The sequence below is a fragment of the Phoca vitulina genome, unplaced genomic scaffold (genome assembly GCF_004348235.1).
Source record: "Phoca vitulina isolate PV1807 unplaced genomic scaffold, GSC_HSeal_1.0 scaffold16, whole genome shotgun sequence".
Classification (NCBI taxonomy): Eukaryota; Metazoa; Chordata; class Mammalia; order Carnivora; family Phocidae; genus Phoca; species Phoca vitulina.
The window spans coordinates 14,043,600-14,066,399 of record NW_022589719.1 but is presented as its reverse complement, the minus strand read 5'-3'; the positions used below and the strand labels follow the sequence as shown (position 1 = coordinate 14,066,399).

Genomic DNA, 22,800 nt, shown 5'->3' with positions numbered 1-22,800 from the left:
ATTCTTGTCAACCCGGTAGCTTTTAAATAGTTGTCCAATGGCAACAAACCCACAACCAATGTATTAGTTTTCATCTTTCAGTGTTTGCTTCTTTTTTACATATAACATATACATATATATAACTTCAGAGAGTTGTAAAAAAAAAAAAAGTAGAATTTTGTATTTCACTCCCAATATTATAACCCATCTTCTGGGTTGTTAGTCTTTATAAATGGTTTTTTAATGTCTGCTTAACATTCTAAAGACTACATCTGCCACAATTCAGTCATGTCCCCAGTGTTTTAATTTGGTTCACTGGTTTTTCAATTATTTCATATAAATTTTCAGAAGTGGAATTATAAAGCCCTAGAACATAAACATTTTCTTGGTTCTTGATTTACAGCCGAGGCATTTCCTGAATGAGCTAGTCCAATTTGCACTGCCATGAGAAATAGAAGAATGTAGTAATTTCATATCACTATTGGCAAAACTGATTTCTAAAAACTGACAGAGGGAAAGACAGATGACACTCTGAGAGTGACACTAAGTAGTTAAATTTTCCTTTACTTGCACTTGCAATTAACCACACTTACGTTTTTATTTTTGAATGCTTCAAAAACAAAGGAACGGAGGTAGAGTCATTACATATGAAAAATTAATAATGAACTAATTTATGAGTGGAAGAGAAAAATGAAACTATTGTCATTTGGGGAGATGAAATAAATCTGAGGCTTAATTTTCGGTACTATACAGCTTACATAGGTACAATTACAGTCACTGTTGACAACTGTGAAATTTTTTTTTAAAGATTTTTATTTATTTATTTGAGGGAGAGAGAATGAGAGAGAGAGAGAGAGAGAGCATGAGAGGGGGTAGGGTCAGATGGAGAAGCAGCCTCCCCGCTGAGCAGGGAGCCCGATGCGGGACTCGATCCCGGGACCCTGAGATCATGACCTGAGTCGAAGGCAGTCATTTAATCAACTGAGCCACCCATGCGCCCCGACAACTGTTAAATTTTAAACCAGAGAAGACTTGGGCGCCTGGGTGGCTCAGTTGGTTAAGCGTCTGCCTTCGGCTCAGGTCATGATCCTGGGGTCCTGGGATCGAGTCCCGTATCAGGTTCCCTGCTCTGTGGGAAGCCTGCTTCTCCCTCTCCTCCCCACTTGTGCTCTATCTCTGTCTCTCTCTCTCAAATAAATAAATAAAATCTAAAAAGAATTTTTTTAAACCAGAGAGGACTTAATTTTTGAAAAATAAAAACATTCTTTAAAAGTCTAAAAATGATCTCAACATATCACTGTGACTTTCTGAGAGTTGAGAAAACTACATATTTATACCAGTTGGATGTAGTTATTTATAAAATTACTTGGATCCAAAATGAAAACTGAAAAGATGAACTTAGACTTGTGTGGTCCTTGGACTATCAGAAATAGAGAGGACAATCTACAAATGTGTTTTTTCTGCCTTAAGCAATGTGACTGTTCACATGATATAAACAGGCATGTATCATATGAACTTTGAAAGGCATTTCTTTAAAGGCAGATGATCTCAACAATCTTGCTGAGTTATGAGGCTAAAAACAAATAACACAGACATTCATTTAAAAAACTGGATTGCAAGCCCACATTAAAAAAAAAAAAAGGGAGAGAGAAAAAAAAGGAAAAAAAAAAAAACCTCTGTAGACCCTAAACACATCAGCAGGATATTTCTACCAATGAACTCTAAAAGCTTGGAATAAGAATAATTCTGAGGAGCACTGGTTTTGAAAATTGCTAATTCTCACTGGGATTTCCCAGCAATATAAACTTAAAATCAAAGCACAAGCTACCTGAAGCCTCCAGCTAAAAGGATGAAATATAAGATGACCAGCAAATATTTCTAAAATACGTTACATTCTTTATTAATTCATTTAAAAAATCTGCGTAAATAGAGGAAAACTTTACCTCTGTCTTTTAAGACTGTTAAAATTAATGAAGAATTAAGAATAACATGGGATCTAAGGCTTATTACTATATTACTTTATATTTAGGGAATACAAACTTGAACTCAGCTGAGGCATGCCTTTAGTACCACACAATGACATCCCTGAGGCTTGTGAGGGTCAAGAAGTAAAAACTTAGTGCAGGTATTCTAACCTGGGTCCACAGATGGAGTTCCAGAGAGCCGCAAACTCCTTAAAAAATTAATCTCGGTAAGATTTTTTATTGAAAATTAAAAATATAAATTCACTGAGCATCTATGATCTTCCACGCACTCTTGTAGAATTAGTTATATGGCAAGAACAAGACCCTCAATGTCAGACAGGAGGGAAGAGAGAAGGATCAACAAATAAACAAGGTAACCTCAAAGACTGATCAACTGCATAAAGACAGTAAAACAGGGTAATGTCAGGAAGCTACTTTAGCTATGGAAGGCCTAAGAAAGTGGCATTTGAACTGAGAAATGCCCAGATTTAAATAAATCCTCACTTCTACTGCTTTCTAGATGCATCACCTTGGCAAATTTCCTAAAGGTACTATAACTCTGTTTCCTCAATTTTGAAATGGGGAAATTAAGGTTTCAACTATAATGTGGGGCTAATAGGATTAAATAAAGTGCTTAGCCTAATGGCTGGTATATCCTAAGAACAGAGAGTGGAGTGTTCATCATAGACAGCAGGGTGGGAGAGAGAAGCAGGGAGAATGGGAAGCACAGAGTAGCCAGAGCGGAGTAAACCTTAAGGATTGCTGGGAATGAGAGGAAAGCCTCGAGGACCACCAGAGGCCGTGGAACATTCCAAAGGGTTAAGACTGCCCTTCCCATCGCTGAGAGGCTGCTCACACTGCCTCCTTACCACCTCAACGTAGGTTCTTCCAGGATACAAGGAACAGACTATGTATTATCATAGTAGAATTAGTAAATTGATCAAAATCAAAGAAACCTTCCTGGAATGGTTAATTTTAAAAATTTAATATACAAATATTAAAAATAAGAAAAAAATATATAAAGAATATATATGAAAATTCTAACTCTATAGTTAAATGTAATTTCATTTGAATTTCACAAAAACACTAAAATACACGAATTCTCATTATTGTTGAAAACATGTGATGAACAAAAGGCACATAACTACCTTAGTAAACCAATCTAATTACTTTGACTTTTGAACCAGTCAAATTAATACCACCACTCAATTAAGAAAAAGTTACATTTTTATCTATAAAAACACACTGCAAATCTTTTCAAAGAGGAGTGAAGACCTAAAAATGTCTATTCCACTAAGGTCACCCTTAATTATATCTAACTGGAAGATTCCAAGGGTGTGCTTTTAAAAGGAGATTAACTTGTCTTCATGTATTTTGGGCAACTTGATCGCCTCTGTATATACTGTCAGCTCTCCAAAGAAATCTGATGCTCTACTTTTAATTCCTCCTTATAACTGGTTCATCCACTATACATACAACTGGTCGTTGGTAAATGAAAAAAAAAGAATCACTTACTTAAATGAACCTAAAATTTTTTAATTCTAACACTCTTATAAGAGCCATGAGACTTCTGTCAAAAAGTACCTTTGGAAATTATAGTAGTTGTCAGAGCTGACCTACTGCCTGTGTTCCTGCTGATTCAATGGAATATTTGGGGGAAAATCAGACTCCTCCATATTAGAGCTATAAAAACTGCTTTTAAAGAAACTCAGGAAAAATTCCATACTTTTGCTTCTGGAATATTAAGTACTTTTAGTGGTCTCAATTCTAGAGAGGAAATGAATAAAATATAACAACTTTGAAGAATAAAATGCTGTGAACAGTGAGGTCTTTCCATTACCACCTGCACAGGAATATGGTTTCAGCTTTAACGTTAAAACCACCTAAAATACCATCGTTAGAGTTGAATTCTAGACTTTGGGAAATAAAGCATTCACCTATAACTTGAATGCAGTTGATCCTCATTTAACTGTATGTTTTTTCCTGAACTCTTGAATGTTACATGTTCTTAAAGTGGGTCATACCTGGATTAAAACTTAAAATCTCCATATAGTGTGACTAGATGATGTCACGACTTTACCAGAAAGTAAATACTAACATTCTGAAAGCACAGTATTTAAGACATACCTTTACAGAGTCAGCAATTTCCTGTATACCCTTAGCAGCAGCATCTTTTATGATTGGTGTAATTAAACCTTTATCTGTTGCCACAGCCACTGAAATGTCAATAAAGGGCAGTTGCTTTGGGCCCTCTCCATCCCAGCTTACATTAACATCTGGCATTTGCTAGGAAACAGAACCAGAAAAAACATGTTACTCTAAAGAAGCAGCTTTATTTTTTTTTTTTCAATTTTTTTAAAAAGCAGCTTTAGGCCAAAGTGGTTACAGAAAAATAGCATTATTATGCATTTTTGGAAGTGAGTATAGTAGACAGAAGCAAATAAATGAAGATTTGGTTTGAAACAATGGTTTGGATCTCTGTGTTAAATGTCATTTTCTGTGTTCGGGAAGAATAAACATACCATGCTTCTTGAAGCAAGCTTGAGGAAACGCTGATGTACATGTTTTGATCTCTTTACAATAAATCATGGTTAAAAAAAGGTCTCCCTTTGTTAAACCTGATTGCTAAAAAGCATTTAACATTTGTTATACTTCCTGTCTCATATGCTGACTGAGATGGCCTTGAGGAGAGGAGGGGAGGGGACGGGGTAACGATTCAATCATACTATTCTGGTGGCAATGTAGAAAGCCCAATTTCCTAGTGCAGCCCTGGGAGATCCATCCAACCCTTAATAAGTGACTTCCCTCTTTAAGAAAGATTTCCTAGGCTTCATAAACATGTGATAAATGTCTGAGCATGCTTGTATTTAACACACATACAACTACATGGAGGATGAAAAGAGCAGAAGAAATCAGTAAACGCCTGGAGACAGTATGTACGACACTGTTGCCAAATATCATAGAGAAACTGATGGTGAAAAACAGAAATCACAAACAAATTTCTCTTCTCAAAAATTCTTTGCTTTGATTAACAGCCTACCTAACTGTACTTCTGACCACTCCCTGGAGATGCATTCCCCACCGTACTCGAGCTTCTCATCGTCCTGCTATGTTCACTCCCACTGCATAGTTTTTGTTTTGTTTTGATTTTTAAGAGAGACAGCACGTGCACGAGTGGTGGGGGAGCAGGCAGAGGGAGATGGGGAGAGAGAATCTTAAGTGGGCTCCACACCCAGCGCAGAGCCCAACATGGGGCTCAATCTCACAACCTGAGATCATGACTGGAGCCAAAATCAAGAGTCCGACGCTCAGACGACTGAGCCACCCAGGTGCCCCTCCACTGCACTGCTTCCATCTGCTCTTTGCACTTCTCCATCTCTCAAGGCTCCTTCATTCAAAGTAATCAAAGCTCGTTTATGTCAAAATAATTAACAGTGAAGCCCCAAACCCCCAGAAGATTTAAAATTCTTTATAGAGAACACTAAAGTAAAAGAGGAAAAAAAAACCCTCCCAAGTGAGGAATATCTGGCAAATAAATGTAATTACAGAGCTATGTAACAAAAACCCATGGGATGTAGCCTCAGTTGTAGTCAGAAGAAAATTCATACACTTAAACCTTCTTATTCATATTCATAACTATAATAATTACACATTCACATTTCCTAACAAAATATTTTCAACCAAAGTCTAATATAATTCCAATCTGAAGGTAAGGAAATGAAGGAAGGAATACATAAGGCAACAATATAAATGGACTGAGAACACCCATATGCAATAATAAAAGCAAGACAGAGTTTAGCATAATGCCAGCATTGAGGATTATAATATTAAAATATTATAAGAAGCAAATTTAAATGACTCTGGGCTAGTGAGTTTGGGAATCCAGATGAAATGAGTGATTTTTCTGGGAATACAGGTTTCCAAAATCGATTCAAGAAAAAGCTGAAAATTAAACCGCTCAATAATTATGGGGAAAAATGAGAAAGTTGCCAAGGCTCCCTCCTCAAAACAGAACTAGACTCAGATATTTTTACTGGTGAATTCCTTAAAGCTTCAAGAAATAAAAACCTTTATAATATTGAAATAAGCACAGAGAAAGGAAAGGGGGGGAAGAATCCAAATTCACTTAAGAAGCCACTGATTTAAAAAAAGAAAGCCTGACAAAACTAGCACAAAATGTAAATTACAATTACTTATGGCTCCTGATACAAAATTATGAAATGAAATGTAATGACCACTAGAAATTCACTTAAGGAGGACAGGAATGATTCATAATTAGAAAATCACTAATATAATTCAAAATATTATTCGATCAAAAGACAAAAGCCATACAAACACTTATTATATGAATGGCTAAGAAAATGCATGACTTCAAAATTCTCTATTACTGTATTGTTCAAGAAATAAAAATAAATTCCTTATAAATATACATTAAATATAGCACCTAACATGCAGTGATCCAGAAAAATAGCCTAGTCATGGAAAGAAAGACAGGACAGAAAATGGTGCAGAGCAAGAAGGCAGGAAGGCTGGGTTTCAGATCCAAATCCAACTCTAGACTCCTACCTCAAACCTGCTCCTCTCCCACCTTCCCCATGTCAGTAAGTGGAAAACTCCACTCCTCCCACTGCTTGGGCCAAAGTCCTGGTCCTTCACCCCACATTTAATCTATAAGCAAATCTTGCTGGCTCTACCTCTGAAATGTATCCCAAATCTCACCTTCACCCCAGCTTCACCGCTAGCTGCCACCTTACCCCAAACCATTGTCCTCGTCCATAGCCTCCCGGAGAGCGCACTGCTGCCCTCCCCCCCCCCCCCTCCCCCCCCCCGGCTTCCCTGTCGGCTGTTTTCCACAAAGCACCAGAACAGTCTTTTTCTTTTTAAAATTTAAGTAGGATGTCAGTCCTCTCTCAAAACCCTCCAAAGGCTTCCTTCTCCTTCATAATAAAATCCCCAGTCCTTCCATGGCCGCCAAGGCTTCACCGGCTTCGGGGCCCTCGTAACTCCTCTCTCTTTCTTCTGTTTAATCTCATCCGCTACCTTCTTTCCTCCAGAAACAGTATCCCCGACGCCATGTCTGAATGGCAGTGTCCCCTTCCCCCAGCCTCTGTCTGCAGTTCCCTCTGCCTGGTGCACTCTTCTGATAGCTCTGCGGCTCACACCCTCTCTTCCAGGCCTTGGCTCAGTTACCACCTTGCCAGAGAGGCCTTCCTTGCCTAACTGTGTGCACCATGACACCCCTCCTATTCTGTAGCAGGGTCTTTCTCTTCCTCCTCAGCACTTTGACTATCTGACAAATATTGGTCTCTCTCAACTAGACTATAATCTCCAGGAGAGCAGAGAACATGTAGGCTTTTGTTCCTACTGTTTCTCTAAATGCCTATAATGTATTCAGCGCATGACAGGGGATCAGTTAGTATTTGCTGAATAAATGGTCTTTATTCTGCTATAATTAGTTGTAAGGCCCACTGATTCTCAGTTTCATCTATAAAACTGAGGGAGTGAGATTAAATGGTATAATATTTTTAGCAATAAAATTATACAATTTTTGTGACTTAAAAATGACAGTTCTATTTATCATATGAAAATCCCAAGACATGAGACCACTGTAGAAGCCGAAATGATTTGGGGTCTGCTACGTACTTTAAGGGTAACAGCTGCAGCCTTGATGATAAAATCGTTCACTGACACTTTAATGTCATCTGAAAGAAAACCAAGCGTATCAAAATTAGCGCTCATAATGAAACTTTAACATTGGCCATTATGATTTCAAACTTGTTCATTAACAAATTATCATAAAAATATTATAGGTTTTTGCTGGTTCACTTAGTAAGAGTCCCCTGATTAGAAAAACTTATATGAGGTTCTGCATAAGTAATATTAACCATAAATGTAAAAGATTACTTCTGCACCTTGATTACAATTCTTTTAAATTGCTCAGATATCATACACGAGAACCTGAAGGGCACATTATAACCATAATTAGAAAGAAAGGAACCAACTCCTATGTCTCTAAAAACACAAATGGTCTATGGTGGTTCATTTTTTCTCTCACCCTTTTCAAATGTCTTTATTCTGCATATGCTTTATAATATATTGATTATACTAGAACAGTGGTAACATACAGTCATTTTAAAGATATCTGTATCTATCTACATATCTACCTTTATCTAGAGAGAGCAATTTTTTACAAATGGAGTGTGTACCAAAAAAATTTAAGACCACCGAGCTGCTTTTTCACTTAACGAAACAGGATATAGCAAAGCCAAAGATGAAGCAATGTTGGCACAGGCCCTAGTGCAACGAACAAAATGAGGTTTTCTGTCTAGTTTTATGGTGATTCCATTTGAATCAATTTCCTTCCAGTATACATAATGATTTCAAGATAAAGCTAAGGTCCCCTCCCTTCCCACCGAGCTGATCATAATGAAAGCACTTGATTTACACTTTTGCTTTTCCCGGTGGGTAGGAAAGTGTTGAAAAATGTAAACTACACTTGATTCTCTATTGCAAAAGCTTCAAGAAAAAAAATTTAAGATCAATATCTAGTCAATGGTATGTGGCAAGATACACAAATCCTGTTACTATAGTATCATGGAATTTTACATGAATGATAGCTCATTCCAAAGGCACGCTGGGGATTTCAGAAAGACATTAGATGAATTACCATAAATCCAAATACTGCCAAACTGTCATAGTAACCACCACCTGCTCATCCAGTTCCTAGTTCTTTTAATCCAGATTTCCAGAGATATAAATATTTTTGTTTGCTTGTTTAAAACCCCTTTAGGAGTAGAAATAGAAGTGGATTTCCAGTGCTTACAGAATTTTAATGATAACCACATACAAAAGATACGGTCTGCATAAATTCAAGTATGTGGACATATTTGATGAACCCATTATGCTTACCTTTCATGGCTCCCTCAACCTCCTTCGCACTTTATCTAGCATCTATAGGTAGCCACAGTGAAAACTTCCCACACCACCCACCAGCTGATGATTCTTTATCTACTGCCGGAGTCCACAGTGCTCACCTAAATTCTCTGCCCTCATCATATCCAACATTTTGTACTCTGGAGCTGATCACTTTCTTCATCATGAAACATTTCTTCTTACTGGCTTCTATGTCACTGTACTCTCCTGTGTTTTCTTCCACTCTTTACTACTCACTCATTTTCCATCCCTTCCTCTTAATGGTGGCATCTTCCCAGGCAAGAACTTTCTGCTCCAGGATTTTGATACCATTCATATGGTGATGATTCCTTCAAATGCTACCTCTTATCCTGATGCATCAGGAGTTTCAGACTTATATGTCCAATTTCTCACATGACATTTCTAACAGGCATTGAAAATCAAAAAAGTACAAGGGAGATTTTTTTTTTCAAGATCTTTTATTTTTAACTCTTTATTATGGAAATTTTCAAATATATAGTAAGGAGACTGTTGGTGACACTGAGAATAGGAAATAGTTTCTGAGGGAATATTAAATATTTTCATTTGCATATCATTACAAAACAGTGTAAACATGCTTACAGAATGTTATATAACTATATAAGAAAGAGGACTGAAGATAAATAATGTGGGCTCTTTGGAGACCCCCTAGAAACTTCCTAGTTGCAAGGACATACAAAACTTGGACGATGAAAAGATACTAAACTAATCCATCTCTCCACTGAAATAGTACTCTCTTCTGCCTCATGAAAGGAAGAAAGCAGGAAAATTACTCCCCTAATGATCTCTGTATCATGACTAAGCAAGTACACCTAAAACCTATAAGGGGAGCTTCCAGGATTAACTTTTTGAATATTGTTAATTTTCTCTGAAGTAAGCTTTCCATTTATTTCCTTGAACTTTTAAAAGCTGTCAGGTTGTCTTCATATGAATTCTCCAAAGTCTGTATTTAAACTGAAATACCAGTCCTGCTGTCTCTTAAGATGTAGAAAGCCACAAGAGAACATTTTTCCCACCCTAATAGGGTAGGGGAAAAAGCAGGAGAAGTTACAAAATCGTAACTTCTCTTGAGTCTGTTAGGGAGTCGAGGTTACAAGGCAAACAAGTGAATTGAATGTCAAGGGTAAGGATTCCCCTCTGAAGAAGGACAAACACATGAAATGATTAACCACTGTCAGAGTATGGGAAAATATGGGACAAAGTACGGGACAATGCGCATGAACAGATGGGGATATCAGCAGAGAGATGGAAACTCTAAAAACATTCCAATGGAGAGTTAGGGGAAAAAAACATGCAATCAAAGATAAATACTTTTTCGTTAAGCTTCACAGACTAAACATAGCTGAGAAAAGAGTCAGTGACATTGAAGCTAGATCAACAAAAATTATCCAAACAGAAACACAAAGAGAAAAAAAAAGGATGAACAAAAAAAGAATAGGGGATCTAAGAGCTTTGGACAATTCAAACAGTTGAACATTTATAATCAGAGTTCCAAAAATAAAACACACGGAGCAGAAAATATAGTGAAAACTAATGGCTAGGAGCTTTCCAAAATCAATGAAAGACAACAAACCACAAATCCAAGAAGCTGAGAGAAACCCAAACAGGATAAACACAGTTTGTTTATGAGAGAGAGAGCATGTGCAAGCAAGTGCACAAGCCAGGGGGTAAGGGCAGAGGGAGAGAGAATCCCAAGCAGGCTCCATGTTCAGCACAGAGCTGGATATGGGGCTCGATCTCATGACACTGAGATCATGACCTGAGCTGAAATCATGAGTCACATGCTCAACCTACTGAGCCATCCAGGTGCCCCTCATTTTTAAAATTCTTTAAAACACAGTTGATTTGCTAAAGCAAAAAAACATCAAGCATATATGCTGGGGCTTATACCATAGGTAGAAATAAAACATGACAACAACAGCACAAAGGATAGAAGGGGGAAAATGTAATATATTGTTGTAAAGTTCTTACATTACACATGAAGGGATGTGATAAAAATTTGAAGGTAGACTGTGATGAGTTAAAGAATCATATTGTAAACCTTAAGGAAACCACCACAAAAGAGAGAGAAAGGTAAAATAGAAATAAAATGGAATCAAAACTTAAAAAGTAACCAATCCAAAAAAAGGCAAGGAAACAGGAAAAAAAAAAAGGAAGAAGAGATGGGACAAATAAAAACAAAGGACAAAATGGTACAAAGGAAAATAGTACAAAGCAAAAAGAAAGGACAAAATTATGAAATGTGAATGGTCTAAATACATAAAAGACAGTATAGGATTAGACAAAAAACAAAGAAAAATTATATGCTGTCTGCAAGAAGTCAGTTTAAATATAAAGAGACAGGTAAGTTAGCAGTAAAAAAAAATATAAAAAGATATAAAAACATTAATCAAAGAAAGTTGGACTAACTGTATCAATATCAGATAAGGAAGGCTTTGGGGTAAGAAAGATTACAACAGGAGTGGACAGGGACATTCCATGATACATCTATTCATCAGGAACACATCAAAACCCTAAATGTGTTATGTGCCTAATTACAGATCTTCAAAATGATGTAAAAACTGACAGAACTCAAAGGGGAAATAGACGAATCCATAATTATAATTGGGAGTTTCAACACTCTTCTTCCAAGAATTGATAGAACACACAGGAAACCAGTAAGGATATAAAAGACATGAACACTACTACCAGCCAACCTCACCTGACATTTAAAGAACACTCCTCAAAAGTAGAATACACATTCTTTTCAGGGGCTATCTGGGTGGCTCAGTCGGTTAAGCATCGACTGAATTTCAGCTCAGGTCATGATCTCAGGGTTGTGATTTCGAGCTCCACGTTGGGCTTTGCACTCAGTGCAGAGTTTGCTTGAGATTCTTTCTTTCTCTTTCTCCCTCTTGCCTCTGCCCCTCCCCCTGCTTGTGGGCTCTCTCTCTCAAAATAAATAAAATCTTAAAAAAAAAGTAGAGGGGTGCCTGGGTGGCTCAGTCAGTTAAACATCTGCCTTTGGTGCAGGTCATGATCTCAGGACCCTGCTCAGCAGGGAGCCTGCTTCTCCCTCTCCTTCTGCCCCTCCCCCTGACTCATGTTCTCTCCTGCTTGCTCTGCTTTCTCTCTCTCAAATAAATAAATAATCTTAAAAAAAAAAAAAAAAAAGTAGAACACACATTCTTCTCAAATACACATGAAACATTCATCAAGATAGACCATATTATGACTATAAAATCTCAAAAAATTTAAAAATATTTCAATCATACAAAGAATGTTCTCTAAGCACAATGGAGCTAAGGAAGAAATCATAAAAGAAAGGCTGAAAAGTCCCCAAATATTTGGAAATTATACTTACATTCGAAATAATTCATGGATCAAAAAAGATACACAAGGAAAAATAGAAAACATCTTGAATTGAATGTAAAGAAAAATAAAACACATCAAATTTTGTGGAATTCATCTAAAGCACTGCCAAAAGGGACCTTAAAAGCCTTATATGCTTATGTTAGGAATAAGGTTTGTTATATTATATTGATCTCAGCTTTAGCCTTAAGAAACTAGAAAACAAAAGAGCAAATTAAACTGAAAGCAAACAGAAAAAAAGAATAAAGGTTAAGAGCAGAAATCAATGAAAAGAAAATTATAAAAATGGAGAAAGTTAATGAAATCAAACATGGATTATTTGAAGAGATCAATAAAACTGATAAATCCCCAGCCAGCTTGATCAAGAAAGTAAGAAGCCACAAATTACTAATATCGAAAATGAGGATATCACTTCAGATTATATAGATGTTAGAAGTATAATAAGGTAACATTATGAACAGCTTTATGCCAATACCATAGACCCCCTTATTCACGGTTCTGCTTTCCACAGTTTCAGCCACCTGTGGTCAAAAGCCCAGAAGCAGATGATCCTCCTGACTTATTGTCAGATGGCCACCAGTAGCCTAATGCTATGTCACAATGCCTATGTCATTTACCTCATGTCATCTCATCACGTGGGCATGTTATCTCAGCATCACAAGAACGGTGAGTACAGTACAATATTTAGAGACAGAGAGACCACATTCACTTAACTTTGATTACAGCATATCATTATAATTGTTCTATTTTATTATTATTGTTAATCTCTCACTGTGTCTAATTTTTAAATTAAAGTTTATCATAAGTATGTATGCATAGGAGAAAGCATAGTATATATAGGGTTTTGTACCATCAGAGGTTGCAGGCATCCACTGGGGGTCCTGGAATGTATTCCTGCAGATGAGGGGGGACTACTGTAAATTTCATTGCTTAGATAACATAAACAAATTCCTTGAAAGACAAAAACTACTAAAGCTCATTCAAGAAGAAACAGAGAACTTATACTTACTTTTAAAAATTGAATTCATAGTTAAAAATCTCCCCACAAAGAAAATCACAGGCCTAGATAGCTTCAATGGTGAATTCTACCAAACAATTAGAAAGGAAATAAACTAATTCTACCCAAACTCTTCCAGAAAATAAAGGAGAAGGAAACATTTCCAACTCATTCTGTGAAATCTGGTAACAAACACAGAAAAAAGTATCTTCAAAAAAAGGTAAACTACAGGGTTTTCTCATGTGCACAGGTATAATGATTCTTAGCAAATTTACTTTATTTATTTTTTTGAGATTTTTATTTATTTGACAGAGAGAGAGAGAGGGAACACAAGCAGGGGGAGTGGGAGAGGGAGAAGCAGGCTTCCCGCTGAGCAGGGAGCCCGATGCGGGGCTTGACCCCAGGACCCTGGGATCATGACCTGAGCTGAAGGCAGACACTTAACCGACTGAGCCACCTGGGCACCCCAATTCTTAGCAAAATTTTAGAAAATGAGATCAATAAATAGATGAGAAAATTAATGATTAATGAGTTTTATATGGGGAATACAAGGTTAATTCAACATCTGGAAATCAACCAATATAACTGACCAAAATAACAGAGTGAAAAAGGAAAGATTATCTCAAAGGATGCACAAAAGCATATGATAAAATTCAACATCCATTTATGCTTAAAACTCTCAGCAAATTAGGAATATAAATTTCCTCAACCTAAAATAAGGAATCTACAAAAAACCTACAGCTGATGTTAAAGATGGAATGTTTTTCCTAAGATCAAGAACAAGGCAAAAGTCCGCTTTCACCACGACATTCATTACTGTACCAGAGGTCTTAGCCAGCACAACAAAGCACGAGAATGAAATAAAAACCACACAGACTGGAAAGAAAGAAAGAAAACATCCGTTCATGCTAAAAATTCGTTATGTCTCCCAGCAACCTTAGTTTTAACTGATTGCTGGGAGGTACACCGCAAATTTCATAACCTGAAAGTTCACTTTGAAGAATAAATACAAAATTAAAATTTGTATTAGGCAGAAGAATATCTAAGATACACGTAACATCTAAAACATTAAGTTTGGGATTTTGTACTTTCTAGAATGTTAATAAGGACTGCTTTATTCAGGTATCGTACCAAAAAGCATGATTTACTCAGTACTAGGGAACCAGTTTGTTTCTTACAGGAAAAGTGAGCCAATTCTTTTCTCTAGCACTAAAATACATCCAGATGATGAAACTGAAATAAAAAGCTATACAGTGTGCCTTTACAAGTAAAGGATTTCATGACAGTTAGCATGTGTATTGTATTAAGTAAATTTAACTTTACTAACCTTTGACCAGACTTTGTCTAGCTTCTAAAACAGCTCCGAGGTCACAGTCAGCAGTGGCATATGCATGTGGTACGGTACTCTTAGATTCAGTTAACCTCTTGGCAATAACTCTTCGAACATTGCTAGCAGGGATCTCAGTGAATGTGCCCTGTAAAGAAATTGCAATTTGTCCATTAAACCATAAATATGGAAGTGGAAAAAACAAACTCCATAGCTAAAATCTAGTCTCAGTGACTTAGCTTTTGGTAATAATTAAAGATTAGTATAGGAAAAGTACTAGTAAAAATTCTTAGTATACGGAGGAATATAAGAAATCCAAAGAGTTTTAACTTTATAGTACATGAGTGTAGAAAATAGTAAAATTCATGTTTTAGTTTTAAATGGGTTGTCTTATGTTACTATGTTTAAGATGATCAAAAAGAAATCTCCCAAGTCATGAATAATTCTCCCGTGTGTGTGTATGTGTGTGAAACAGAGACAAGAGAGACAGACACACACACATACCACCTGTAAGCAGCTTCTATTGCAAATATCACTTCTTAATAAAACTCAAAGCATACAATTCAACAAACCAACAACAGACAATTCTTACTTATAAATGGCATGCAGTAGAAAAAGATAATTCAATATATTTATAGGATAATCTGCCAAACTATTTCTATTTTGGTTTGTTAATTTAAAAAAGAAATCACATGAGTACCCTATTTCCTAAAACTTCACAATATAAAGTATAGGTGAGATAATAAAATCTTCCTGTAATTCTACTGTAGCTTTTCCACTCTGTTCCTTGAACCTTTAACAAAAGCAGGATGGACCTTAAACTATATGTGATTCCTTTGTTGTCCTTCGCTCCATTCTGGGACCAGATCACAATCACTTCAGAAAAATAACTAAGCAGCTAAAAATACACGTGATTTCTTAGGAAACTAAACATTTTATTTTGGCAGAGTACTTGTTCAAATAGAATAAATGCTCACTATATACCATTAAAATTTCAAAGTCAGGTTTATCTTCTTAATTTGAATAACCTACTTCTTAAAAATGTAAGATTTGATTACAAATAAATGTTTTGTATGTGCAGTCATGAATCATGAATTTACACTAAAAAATTTTGTTTCCCATGAAATTTATACTGTTTGCAACTATTTTAAAATATACTGAAATGTATCTCTCCATGAGAAAGAGCAGGATAGGTTTGTGTGTTTAGTTTCTAAGTGCCCATTCAGTTTTACATGAACCTGATTATCCTGCATTTCTTCTGATTGGAAGCAAATGACATGAAAGATACTAGGAAAAGGAGGTAAAAAGAGGCAAAAATGGAATATTTTGACAACAAAAAAGGGGCTGTTACACTGCCTGCATCTGACAAAGAATGTCTAGCAGTGCAGTCTCTGTAGTTCTTCACAGTGAGACTATCCATTCCCTCAGTCAAAATCAAACAGCCACAGAAGAGGGCTAGTGGCAGCTACCAATTAATAGTACCACACCCAAGAAAAGCTACATGAAAAGTACCGTAATTACAGAGCATACACATATGGCACTGAATTTGGAAGTTAGCACCATACAAACAAATCGGGTTTGCGCTAGGAGTCTGCAAAACAAAGCATTTGGAGTATTTCCTCTTTATCACTTTCAGCTACTACTAAAATGGACTGGTAGAATCACTTGTAAATGAGACAGTAATGGTTCTTGTTTTCTTTCTCACTGAAATCTGAAAAAAAACCCCAAATCTACTCAAATGATATTACCGCTACATTAGGTTGTCCAGGAGTTGATAGCGGTGGGATCATCGGCCGTGGATAAGGTGGCGTAGGTATGGCCTGTGCGGGCAGAGGCACCATGGGAGTGGCTGGAGGGGCTGGGGTGGGTCTGGATTCGGTAATCTTGCCCATTTCTTTCAACTGGAACAGTTTGAGAGCATCCCTGAAGATAACAGATAGAGAACCATGATTAGCAACAAGGAACAGAATGTTCAGAAAGCGGAGATGAGGTGTGGGGGGAAGGTACTGAACTAGAGAGAAGTCAAGGCTAAAATAATGCAAAATGAATCATTTGAGTTAAGCAAGCAAATCTTATCTGGTCTGCTGATTTACATTATTCACCCACTAGAATACTTGGACATTTTCAAAAACTAAACAATTCAGATTTATCAAAGTATTGGGTGTAGGTATCTTTAAAAAAGAAATTAGTCTTTTTTTGAGGGGGGTATCATCTGATAGATGAACAATTCATAAATTAAACCATAGTCTCATTTTTTATACTTGTCAATTTTCACATGGCATTCAGAAAATGTCAAGTTCATTACAACTTTCATTAGGATATGTACTAAATCATTGGATTTTCTAGTGCAAATTACCCTTTTTATGGCCAGGAAATCACACCATTTTATATTGCTCAATATGTTGTCAGCACCATCCAATGAAATAAACCTAACCCACAGCATCATTCAGAATGAAAGATAACTAAACTAGTAATAGACTTAACTTGCATTAAAGGTATCTTTGGTTTTTAAAAGGATTTAATTAGATTACTACATATATCAAGCTTTCGATCTATGCTAAGTTATAGTGGGTATGAAGTAATACAATCTCTTAAACAAAATGGCTTTTGCAAAAATTATAATATCTGACAATTCAAAAGAACCCTTTCCAAAAACAAAATTTTACATTTTAAAAAATGTTTTCTTTTTTGTTCCCCCATTGTGCCATTTTATTTGCACATATGTATTACATCCCTAGAAAAAGAATCCCAGGATTTTCCCTCCTGTGTATTTTCGTCTTGCTTCTTCATGGTCCATGATGCCAGCTGAGGCTATCAGTAAAATGAAACCAAACTGGCAGGATGGGAGCAGGTTATTCTGCCATTTTTTAGATCTTTCAATTGTACATCAAATCTGGGGCCGATCACTCCACACTTGTTTAACCTGTCCGTGAGGTTCACAGCAATTTTCCCCGCTCTGTGATCATCAATGATTTCAAATTTGCCAATGTAACCATGCTTCATCATTACAGTGAGAAACCGGACGATGACTTTGGAGCACGGCCTAATAAGAACCTGGCATTTGCTTCTCTTTTCAGCATTGTTAATGCTCTTGAGAGCATCTGCCAGGACATTCATGCGCACCATTATGGCGGCACAGAAAGATGGCAGAAAGAGCTTAAAAAATGTTTTTAATCTAAAAATTTCTTTAAAAAGGTTTTACATAATCTAAAAACAACATCATGGTGACACAAATTTAAAGGCAAATTACAGGGCGCCTGGGTGGCTCAGTTGTTAAGCGTCTGCCTTCGGCTCATGTCATGATCCCAGGGTCCTGGGATCGAGTCCCACACTGGGCTCCCTGCTCGGCGGGAAGCCTGCTTCTCCCTCTCCCACTCCCGCTGCTTGTGTTCCTGCTCTCGCTATCTCTCTCTCTGTCAAATAAATAAATAAAATCTTTAAAAAAAAAAAAAAAGGCAAATTACATTACTTAAATTTCTCAAACACAGTTTATTTATTATTGTTTATCAAAAGAATTATGAGGGGGAAAACCTAGCATCTGCTGGGCATATTAGAAATGACAATCATCCTCCCCTAAACAAACCCTTTTACTTAATATCTTATGGCAACATGGTAGAGAATTCTGAGATGGATGGCTCCAATATTCTTGTATGTATAGAATTATTACCCGGTGTACACAGCCCACATAATCCCTTGTGAGTATGGGTGGGCCTGAGGATGATGGATGGGCTCCCATGATTAGGTTACAAGACAAAGGTGATGGACTTTGCAGACCTAATTAAGGTCCTCAATCAGTTGGCATTAAGTTCATCAAAAAGCAAAAGTAAAATTACCCTGGAGGGATCAGACATATCAGTTAAGCCCTTTAAAAGGAACCAGGAATTCCTGGAAGAAGAGATTTGAATTGAGAGAGATTCTCCTGCTGGCACTGGAGAAGGGAATAAGCATTTGTGGAGATGAGTACACGGCAAGGACCTGAGGGAGGCCTCCAGGAGCTGGGACCAGTCCTTGGCTAAAAGCCAACCAGGGGCGCCAGAGTCTCAAAGACTGAATTCTGATAGATTGACTGAGTTCTGATAGATAGAACTGAATTCTGCCAACAACCATATGAGCTTGGAAGAGGACTCCATCCAACCTTTAGATGAGACCCTAGCCCTGGCCAAAAACCTTCATTTCAACCTCGTGACCGGAAGCTGAGAACCCAGCCATGCTGGGCCCTGACTTCTGACCTACAAAACTGTTAGATAATAAACAGGTACTGTTTTAAGCTGCTAAGTTTGTAGTAATTTGTTATGCAGTAATAGAAAACTGACCCAGGCAAGCATGTTCCAACCTGGGGCACATTATTAGAGGAACCCCCCCATAGTACTGATACCGTTTTTAGTTAGGAGAGTCCATGCTTTATACCCAGTCCAAAAAGGGGTCCATGGAGTTAACACTAAGAACAATGAACTTACTTGTTTCAAAATTAAAGAGCTGACACTTAACAAGAGAGGTCAGATTGACGGAAGAACTCTTAAATGTTTTACCATCTTGGATCCCTAATAAGCACTGAAAGTGGGAGTAAAAGTGAGAAAATGAGCCTCTTAAGCCTGTACTGTGCTTATGTTAATTATGTAATCTTACACCAGCCCTGTGAGGGAGGTATTATTACTCCCAATCCATCAATGAGTAAGTAGGCTTAGAGAGGTTAAATTCCAAGCGTAAGTCAGTATTTCTCAAGCACCTACTCTATTGCAGGTGTTGAGGATACAGCGTTAAACAAGACACTTTATTCCACAGAAAAGTCTGTATTAATCAGGCAAACAAATGACAGTAGTGATGTGCTATGAAGAAAATAAAGCAGAATAACGACATGAGTGACAGATGAGAGGAGGGGCTCTTTGAAAAGAGGATGGATGGTCGGGGAAGGCCCAAGGACGTGGTATTTGTGTGGAATGACGTGAAGGAGCAAGCCACAAGAAGAGCTGGGGAAAGTATGTTTCTAGGCAGGGAAAATACAGCTGCTTCTAAAAACAGAAGGCAGGCCAGTGTGGAAAGAGCAGTGAACAAGGAGGAGAGGGTTAAAAGATGAAGCCAGGGCGGCATCAAACCCAGGTATGGCCAACTCCAGAGCCTGTGCATTTGCTACTACTTTTCTCATACCTGTGCACATAATATGCAAATATAAACCAAGGCAGAGTCAAAATACTTTTTTCTCACATGAACAGACTAGGATAGAATCCAGTACATCTCAGATTAACAGCAAGTCTGGGATTGAATGACAAAATGTGATCTACCTAATCTAAAGCTAAATGTAGGACCTCCTGACCATGGCCTCCAACCCGTCACACAAAAAGCGGCACGGGCGTAACTGGAGGCCGTGCTGGTTCTCAGAGCATGTGCTGTGCACACAACACGGTGATGGGAATGGAAAGAACGAGGGTGAAGAGGAGATACGTGGCCTAGGGAATGACCTTATATATTGTTGAGGCTTTTGACAACAAGCTTACTTCTCTTTGGAAGTTAATTTTTAATTTACTTATACTCATAACCAAAAGCACCATTTTCCAGTTAATTATGGTAACATTTAAATGTGAAGTAAATGGCTGCCAATATCCTTTCCGGGGATTTATGCCATGAGCCAAAACCCTAGCCAGATAAATAAAAATATGAGCACTGGGGGGCGCCTGGGTGGCTCAGTTGGTTGAGCACCCAACTTTTAATTTCAGCTCAGGTCATGATCTCAGGGTCGGGGGGACTGAGCCCCATGTCGGGCTCCGTGCTCAGTGGGGAGTCTGCTTGAGGATTCTCTCCCTCTGCCCCTCCCCCCGCTTGCTTGTGCTCTCTAAAATAAAACAAATAAAATCTTAAAAAAATGAGCACTGATATACAATAAGGCCTTCTGTTGATTCAGAAAAAATGCCTTCAACAAAAGATATTTAGCTTTTAAGAGCTCTTACAAGTCATAGCCTAACATTACTAGTCCCTTTCTATTATATAAGGTAATTAAATACATCTAATAAGACCTATTACTAATCTGGGTTTTAAATCAAATTAAAGTTTAGCATCAGAGTGACATATCCAAAACACATCCATTTCTTTATATGGGGATCACCAGTTTACTCTCAGGCATCAGTTAAAAATAAACAAACAAAAATAACAACTGAACATAAAGACTAAAATATTAATGCCTGAATATGTCTATTTAAGAAAAGATTGGTCACATTAAACTGACACATTTTTATTTCATTATCAGCATAACTAATACTATTTTATCAAGAAATAGGCATAAATTTAGTTTCGTTCTTGTAGTAACTAAGATTCTTGGGTAAAATTGCTCTTGGTAAAGAATAAAAGTAAGGAGAAGTCATTAATCATTACCAAGTAAACAGAAAATCAGTTCTGGCCACCGCTTCACAGTAAACTTTCACTGCTGATTTTACACTTACATACCTCATAAAGTATAAATGTTAACTACTGTTTAATAACAGCCAACAATTTAGTTTCTATAATGCAGAGAATGCTTTTAATGATTTCTGTCCATGAAATAATGAATCAGATTCTACTTGAAGAATGAGGTGGGCATTAAAAGCTCTAAAAATTAGGAGAAAAACAAATACGTCACACTTCTGCATAAAGGCAGAAGATACCCTGGTAGTTCACTCAGGGTAGAACCTTTTTTACCAGGATCCCTTAAAGAGTAATTCATTTGGGTGGGCTATAACTTAGTTTTATTTATTTATTTATTTAAATAAATTCTTTTTTTTTTTTTAAGATTTTATTTATTTATTTGACAGAGACACACAGTGAGAGGGAACACAAGCAGGGGGAGTGGGAGAGGGAGAAGCAGGTTTCCCACTGAGCAGGGAGCCCGATGCAGGGCTTGATCCCAGGACCCTGGGATCATGACCCGAGCCGAAGGCAGACGCTTAAGGAATGAGCCACCCAGGCACCCCTATAACTTAGTTTTAAAAAGAAATACTGAAAACCTGCTAGACGCTCACCTGTCACACCTATCAGTTTTGATGCTGTGATATGAATACAAACATTAACTACAGCTATGATTTAAGACACAGATACACAAAAGATGTTAGGTTACTGGCAAAGAACTTAAATGTATTCTGTCTCTAACTGTGGCCCCAGCACTAGCTTTCCTAAAATAGTTACATACACAGGCAAAGTCAAGTCTATATGCTTTTGCGCAACATACATTCTGAGCAGTATGTTTGGGCAATATGTTTGCTCTACTGCAACATTTAAAATAGCAACCCTAACACTGAGGATTTACTTCATAAACACACTGGATCAGAGGCACTTCCTCAGCGGTTGGAACTGATTTTTCTATTCTACTTGCATTTTTAGTTGACAGTGGAAGAAGGAAGGATGTCCCTCCAAATTTCAAGAATTTGTGCTAAGGTATTTTGGGGGAAGCTTAGCCTGCAGTTTTTCAATCTCATCAGAAGATGACATTTTTGTAGGCGACAGTAAGCCAAAGTTTTTTCTGAGGTCCACCTTAATATTAAACTTAAAACACAGGCATCTTTAGTAGTATACAAATTAAAAATCCTAAATAATGCATGCCTTCAGGATCGATTTTTCTCATGAAATCTTTTGTAATGTGTCAGATTTTGAAGACCAAAGGTTGACTCTCTTACGGTGTAGAGTTAAAGAATCAGGACAGGAAAGACAACTGGAAATTAGGAGGAGGAAGATGGCAAAAATATTAAAAATATAACTCTACTTTAATAGTGCTTCCTTTGGGTGTGCAGCAAGACAATACTATTTCATTTTCCTTAATAAATATTACATTACTATTATAACTTCAATTCAGGTTTAAAAAAGTGCTATTTGTTCATTGTATATATAGTAAGCACATATGGAAAGAGAAGGGAGAAAGGAAGAAAGGGCTATTTCATTCCTCTGCTGTCACACCACTCAACTGCCTTCTAAAATATCACCTAGTAACCGACTTCAAAAGGCTTTTCTCAGATCACATGTTCCTTAACTTTTTATCCAGCTCCTAGATATCCTCCAACACAAGAAAAGCTGCCTTCTAAAAGTTTACCTCCTGATTATCTCAATTATAACTACTGCTCTACTACCTACCAAACCTCCCTCTCGAGTCCCGAACTGTCTCCTCCAAGTAACCGTCACCTCACTGATCCTGATGCCTGTGGGCTTGTCAGCACTGACGACAGGCTTCAGAGCTAACATATCACTCACTCCACCAAGATAAATACTTTCCCAAA

General features: G+C 37.2%; 1 protein-coding gene and 1 pseudogene across 1 annotated transcript in view; both read right to left on the bottom strand.

The window, feature by feature from the left end:
• The window catches only part of PDHX (pyruvate dehydrogenase complex component X), a 67,172-nt gene that overhangs the window by 4,701 nt on the left and 39,671 nt on the right, over nucleotides 1–22,800 (bottom strand). Inside the window, exons 6-9 of the mRNA XM_032413895.1 lie at nucleotides 16,318–16,492; nucleotides 14,570–14,717; nucleotides 7,587–7,645; nucleotides 4,071–4,229 (exon numbers count right to left, since the gene is read on the bottom strand). Of these exons, the coding sequence (XP_032269786.1) occupies nucleotides 4,071–4,229; nucleotides 7,587–7,645; nucleotides 14,570–14,717; nucleotides 16,318–16,492 (541 nt within the window). The remainder of the gene's footprint in view (nucleotides 1–4,070; nucleotides 4,230–7,586; nucleotides 7,646–14,569; nucleotides 14,718–16,317; nucleotides 16,493–22,800) is intronic.
• Nucleotides 16,504–17,796, bottom strand: LOC116638173 (annotated as a pseudogene).